The sequence below is a fragment of the Mandrillus leucophaeus genome, unplaced genomic scaffold (genome assembly GCF_000951045.1).
Source record: "Mandrillus leucophaeus isolate KB7577 unplaced genomic scaffold, Mleu.le_1.0 Scaffold323, whole genome shotgun sequence".
In the NCBI taxonomy this organism is placed as follows: Eukaryota; Metazoa; Chordata; class Mammalia; order Primates; family Cercopithecidae; genus Mandrillus; species Mandrillus leucophaeus.
The window spans coordinates 773,690-780,508 of NW_012103399.1; the positions used below are offsets into that span (position 1 = coordinate 773,690).

The 6,819-nt window shown below is 50.5% G+C and overlaps 1 protein-coding gene across 1 annotated transcript in view; it reads left to right on the forward strand.

The window, feature by feature from the left end:
• LOC105545272 (apolipophorins-like) overlaps nucleotides 1-1,798 on the forward strand; it is a 32,523-nt gene extending 30,725 nt beyond the window's left edge. The window contains exon 10 of the mRNA XM_011988131.1: nucleotides 1,724-1,798. Coding sequence (XP_011843521.1) covers nucleotides 1,724-1,798 — 75 coding nt within the window. The remainder of the gene's footprint in view (nucleotides 1-1,723) is intronic.
• Nucleotides 1,799-6,819: the final 5,021 nt, after the last annotated feature.

Here is a 6,819-nt window from a genome sequence, read left to right on the forward strand (position 1 = left end):
AAACCATTTATTGAGTGGTTGTAAAGCTGGGATTGGAACCATGCTGTCTGGATCTGAAGCCCTCTTGTGCTGTTCCATCTGGCAGATCCTTGTGGACAGAATTCTGAGATACCCCTTCCCCTCCACAGACCCGATTCCCACTCCTGTTGGATACACCTTCCCCCAGGCATTCAATCGAACATGAATCTAGGTGTTGCTCTGCAGTGATTTTGCAGATGTAAAGTCCCAAATCACTTGACCTTAAGGTAGAGGGCCTGAGCCAATCACATGAGCCCTCTCTAAACCCGGACCCAGGAAATCAGAGGCTGGAGAGCACGAGGCAGATTCAAGGCTTGTTCCTGAAGATGGAGGGGACCTCTAGGAGCCTCCAGTTTACAGCCAGCAAGGAAATGGGACCTCAGCCCTACAACTGCAAGGAACTGAATTCTGCCAACAGCCTGATGAGCCTGGATGCCCATTCTGGATCCTTCCCAGAGCCTCCTGAAGAGAACTCAGCTGGCCGACACTTGATTTTGGCCTAACAAGGCCCTAAGCAGAGAACCCAACCACACCCTGCCAGACCCTGACCCACAGAAACTGTGAGATATTAATACAATTGTTTTTTAAGCTGCTAAGTTTGTGGCAATTCATGACGTGGCATTACAGGCTCTGACCAGAGGTCTCTAGCACCAACCCCGACTGTCATACCTGTGGGAGACACCATGTCTGCAAATGCCTCTCCAGGCCTCCAAGAGACCTCATGTGGTCACATCAAGCTCCCAAAAGCCCCTTAGGGCACTGTCCCTACTCTCTGCAGCAGCCACGTGAGGGCACTGAGAAGAGGACTGGCTGTGGAATTTGAGGCTTCTAAGTCCTGGCCTCCTAGGGCCTCAGGTGTCTTACCCATGTCTGCTATTAACGTGATGTATCGCTTGATATTAACCTTGGCCAGCTGGCTGAGGCAGTTTGTCAGGTTTGGCCACTGTGAAGTTACTCTTTGATCCCCCTTTCCATTCTGGAAGGAAGTCACTGTGCACAGCCCACACTGGTGGAGAGGGAGGCACCCTCAACTTGTATTTACTAAGTCTGGCAACTCCGCCTGTCACACCAGCACACTCCAAGTACTCCACAGCTCCATGAGGCTGGTGACAATCACATTAGATAGTGCAGCTCTACTTTAGAACATCAAGAAAAAGTATCCAAACATCAGTCACTTGGGTACCACTGTCCTATTGTTTACTTAGTAGTTTTCTGTAAAAGCACTCACTTTTTTTTTTCCCCCAAGATGCAGTCTTGTTCTGTTGCCCAGGCTGGAGTGCAGTGGCGCCGTCTCAGATCCCTGCAAGCTCTGCTTCCCAGTTCAAGAGACTCTCCTGCCTTAGCTCCCCAAGTAGCTGGGATTACAGGCACCCGCCACCACACCCGGCTAATTTTTGTATTTTTGGTAGAGTTGGGGTTTTACCATGTTGGCCAGGCTGGTCTGGAACTCATGACCTCAGGTGATCTGCCCGCTTTGTCCTCCCACAGTGCTGGGATTACAGGAGTGAGCCACTGCACCCAGCCACAGGGCTTTTTAAAAAGGGAACTTGATATCACTACCTTGCAATGGCCCAGCATCAAGATGGCCCTGGACATCCAAGAGGTAGAGCAGCCCTGTTCCTCCACATGGGCTTTTTCCATCCTTCCTTTCTTCTCCTCCTCAGAAGCCTGGGGCATGCGTAGGCCTCTTGGTCCTTGTCCTCAGGGCTCCAGGATCCCCACCGGAGGGAGCCTTCGCCAGTTCACAACCAGTGCCACGGGCAGCTCCGACCCCTCCTGAGGCCCAGGTGTCTCTGGGCCAGGAAGCTGTAGATCTGTGGCTGCCAAGCCTAGTTGATGACAAGACTCACTGGAGAGCTTTCTAAAAGCTTAGACTTCCCTAAGCCCCCAGCACGTGGATCCTAATTAAAGATATGGGTAGGACCAGGTTAAAAACAGCCCAGGTGGAGCTGATAATCAGCTACTTTTGACAACACTGAGTCCTACATGCAGGACGACCAGGCTCAGCTGTGCTCTGGGAAAACCTTCACCTGAAGTAATGCACAGCTGTCCGATGGAAGACCCCAGGGCAGGCACTGACTCTCCTTTTTTTTTCTTGAGGCAGAGTCTCAGTCTCATCTGTTACCCAGGCTGGAGTGCAGTGGCACGATCTCGGCTCACCACAACTACTGCCTCCTGGGTTCAAGTAATTCTCCTGCCTCAGCCTCCCGAGTAGCTGGGACCACAGGCGTGCACCACCACACCCGGCTAATTTTTGTATTTTTAGTAGGAACAGGGTTTTGCCATGTTGGCCAGGCTGGTCACACACTCCTGGCTTCAGGTGATCCACCCATCTCGGCCACCCAAAGTGCTGGGGTTACAGCTGTGAGCCACCACGCCCAGTCTGACTCACTTTCTAAAATGAGCAGTACCCGCTGGAGGAAGGCGTCTAGCTTGGCCTCTTCCCAAACTCACAGGACGTGGAATTCGGTGCTGACAGGCCCTTTGGAGAAACTCCTTTCCCTGTCCTGTGTGACCAGCAGGGAGGCAGGCTTGGTGGTTTGGTATTTCTGGGTGTACAGCCTCCTTGTTTCTTCCTTATCTTTCTTGCCCATATCACATCTCAGGTCCCTTGGATCAGGGACAGAACCGGATTGTGCTCCTCTGGGCGGCCGCCCACTGCACTTTAGGGCCTGGTAACTGGTTTAGTGAGTTCCAGGTTCACAGAAGGAGACAAACTGCCCAGGATGGGTCATACCCAAAGCCTCCCCAGTACCAGATTGAGGTGATAAGGTGACGAGATTTAGAGTTGATCTGGGACTCTTCAGTTGATGTTATAATGGGATGAGGCCTTGGGGCAGGGTGAATGTATTTTGTATTTGGCACGAACACACATCACTGGGGTCTAGAGGGCCGACTAGGTAGGCAGAATGTCCCTCCCCACACAATGATATCCATACCCTAATCCCCAGAACCTCTGAATATGTTACCTTACGTAGCAAAAGACTTTGACAGATGGGATTAGTCAGGGCATTGGGACGGGAAGATTAGCCTGGATACCCAGGTGAGCCCAATCTAACCACACAAGTTCTTAAAAGCACGGGACTTTCTCGGGCTTAAACGGGAACGATAAGGAGGAATGGGAGGTCCAAGAAGATACCATGCGCACAGGGGGCAGCCACGTGTCTCGTTCACCTCGTGTATCCAGAGTCTGGAACCCAGCAGGCGCTTGGCGACGGAAAGGCCACTAAAGTGAACTTTGAAGCACTGGATCCCAGTGAACAGTCATGTGGATGAATTATTTAACCTCTCTGACCCCACGTCATCCCTTCTCTATGGACATCACAAGTAAGGGCAGTGAAATAACCCACCCAAGGTCATCCCCTGAATGAACAGTGGGGCTGGCCCCACTGCAAGCCCCTCAGAATCCATCTGGCTGACAAATCCAGCACTCTCTCCACCCCCACCTCGGCTTGGCCATAATGAGCAGAACTCCTGGGTAGACAGGAGTGAAGCTTCTCATGGCCCCATTTCGTTCCTTTGCTCCATTCTGTGCCCTTGTTTTCTGGTGACTGGTTGTCATCCCATTTTCCATGCACAGACCAGCAGAGGGGGCCAGCGCCCATGTAGAGACCATCAGCTCCCAGAGCTGCCCTAGGGAAGGGCCTGGTCCCGGCCACCCGCAACAACAGTGTCCTTGACGACAAGGGGCACCTACTGGTTCACCACCTGGCTCTTCGGCTGCCAGCTAGACGCCCCTGGAAAAAGGACTTCATCTCTGTGGCAGCAGTTTTCACAGCTGTGAAAGGGGAGAGGGGAAACGGACCTCCCAGGGGTACTGGGACAGTAAAATGAAGCAACTCATGAGACAGCTTCTAGCACAGTCCCTGGCACTTAACTCTTAGTTGAATTTGCATTCTTTTATTTTTATTTTTTTTATGTTTCAGACAGAGTTTTGCTCTGTTGCCCAGGCTGGAGTGCAGTGGTGCGATCTCCACTCACTGCAACCTCCATCTCCTGGGTTCAAGCGATTCTCCTGCCTCAGCCTCCCGAGTAGCTGGGATTACAGGCACACATCACCACACCCAGCTAATTTTTTGTATTTTTAGTCGAGACGGGGTTTCGCCATGTTGGCCAGGCTGATCTTGAACTCCTGACCCCAGGTGATCTGCCCGCCTCAGCCTCCCAAAGTGCTGGAATTTCAGGCATGAGCCACTGCGCCCAGCTGAACTTGCACTCTTTATCAAGAGACGTTCAGTCAGTCTCAAAAGACTCTCATTTCAGATTCTGTCCAAACCACATGAATCGTTTTTTGGACTCGGCTGTCTCGCTCCTTTTCCTCCACCCTTTTATGTCTTTACCAACTCTTTCCTCTGTACTTAAACAGCACTCCCCAACAGTCAAGCCAGCACCCTTGGGCCTGCTATAAACTACACAGGGGGGCCAATTCAAAAGGCCCTGCTAAGCAGGGGGTTCCTTTCATCTGAAAATTGCTGTGGGCCAAGTATAAATTTAAGACACTGTGCCTTTGCTTGTATATTTCCTCTGTCTTCCAGCCTAAAACCCAGCCAATCCTAACATTGACCGAATGCCCATGTATGTTACTTAAGACCCCATGCTGGGCAGGGATACTGAGATAAATAAGACACAATCACGATGTCACTGGAAGCGCCTCCAACAGGGACAGATAGCAAGAGATGATTTCAGAACAACGTGTGTGCCTGTCTACAGAGATCCACTCTCAGGAGGGGAAAGCTAATTCCGTTCCCAAGAACTTACCAGCTACCACCCTTTGAAGGAAGAATTGTCTCCGCTTCACAGACTGACTTCCAAGGCCAAAGTCAGACAGGAACGGGCAGGACCAGGACTGGACCCCAGGTTTGACTAACATCACTTTCTCCCTTATCGCAAGCAGGCAGAGGCCCCTTGAAGATGTCCTTTCGCACCGGCTCCAAAATATCTACTAAATGTAGGTCATTATGACTGAAAATGCATTTTTCTCCTTATCCTTGCAGCAGGCAGCTGCTCTGTAAGTTTTGGCTGTAGCCTGATGTTTAGCAACACCAGCCCAAGGCCATCTGCTGACCTGCAGATCGCAGGGTTGTCACCCTTGAAACTGGAAGGCATTCCACACACAGTGTGTCTTCCAGGTGCTTTTTCTCCTCAACCATGAAACCACACACCCACAGGCCAGGCAAGAAAGCACTCAGTTACTTCACACATGGTCCTTCCTTCCCCTTCCTGCTTCACCTGATGCAGAATTTGTCAGTAAAACTTGAGCATTACAAGAATATGCAACAGAAAGAATTAGAGAACTTGGCAATCCAAAAGCTGCTAAATGAGGGTTTTCTCCATTTTGGTGGTAATGTAAAGCAGTTCCAAGAAAAGTGAAGTCACAGCCTCCGTTGCTTATTTTCGGTTCTTAGAAAAGAGCCAATGTCAAAGGGGAAGCGGCTCCGCCCCAGCACACAGCCTCCATTGTCTGGCAGGGAGCGATGGCTGATAAACCAACTTGGATTTGGCACCAGAAACCCAAAACCTCTGACATATGTTTTCATTTGGTGATGTCAAGGAGGAAACTCAAGCTGAAACAGTGAAAGTTATTAACATTCAGAGAAACCACAGCTCAGCTAACATGCTGAGGCGACAGCCTTCCAGCACCAAGCCACCAGCAGTTTTGAGGGGACCGTCAAAAAAACCACACAGTGCCCTCCTTTTCCTACCTCCACCCCCCAGCACACTCCTGAGAGGCATTATCACTTAGGCCACCATGTCAGCCCAACCAGCATTTTTCAATGGACATTATTTACCAGAAGCTGGGTGAGGACAAATGGGGCAGGATATGGTACAGGTGGTTTTCGACAGCTTGAGTCTGTTTTCTAGCACAGAAGCAGGTCTCACCACAGTACGGCAGACTTCAGGTTAACATCTTGGGAGTCTACCACACATCTAGCTCAGGGGTTACTACTGGGTGTCCCATCATAATCTGTGAATAAGGTTTGCTTGTTTTTGTGTTGTTTTTGTTTTTGTTTTTGAGACAGAGTCTGGCTCTGTTGTCCAGACTGTAGTGCAGTGGCACGATCTTGGTTCACTGAAACCTCCGCCTCCCAGGTCCAAGAGATTCTCATGCTTCAGCCTCCAGAGTAGCTGGGATTACAAGTGCATGCCACCATGCCTGGCTAATTTTTTTGTATTTTTAGTAGAGACGGAGGACTCACTATGTTGCCCAAGCTGGTCTCGAACACCTGGCCTCCGGTGATCAGCCTGCCTCGACCTCTCAAAGTGTTGCGATTACAAGCGTGAGCCACTGCACCCAGCCATTGTGACTAAGTTTTAACCTAAGAATTCTGTAACAGAGATCTCATTGTGTGCACCAAAATTAAATTTAAATACAATTAAAAGCAACTGATTGAGTGACCCAGCCAGGGAGAGAGCCCAAGTGTCCATCAAGAGGGTATGAAGGCCAGGTGTGGTGGCTCATATCTGTAATCCCAGCACTTTGAGAAGCTGATGTGGGTGGATCGCTTGAGGTCAGGAGATTGAGACCATCCTGGTTAACATGGTGAAACCCCATCTCTACTAAAAATACAAAAAATTAGCCGGGCGTGGTGGCCTGTAGTCCCAGTTACTCGGAGGCTGAGGCAGGAGAATCACTTGAACTCAGGAGGCGGAGCTTACAGTGAGGTTAGATCGCGCCACTGCACTCCAGCCTGGGTGACAGAGCGAGACTCCGTCTCAAAAAAAAGAAAAAAAAAAACTAACCAGGCATGGTGACACGCACCTGTAGTCCTGCTACCTGAGAGGCTGAGATGGGAGGATCAC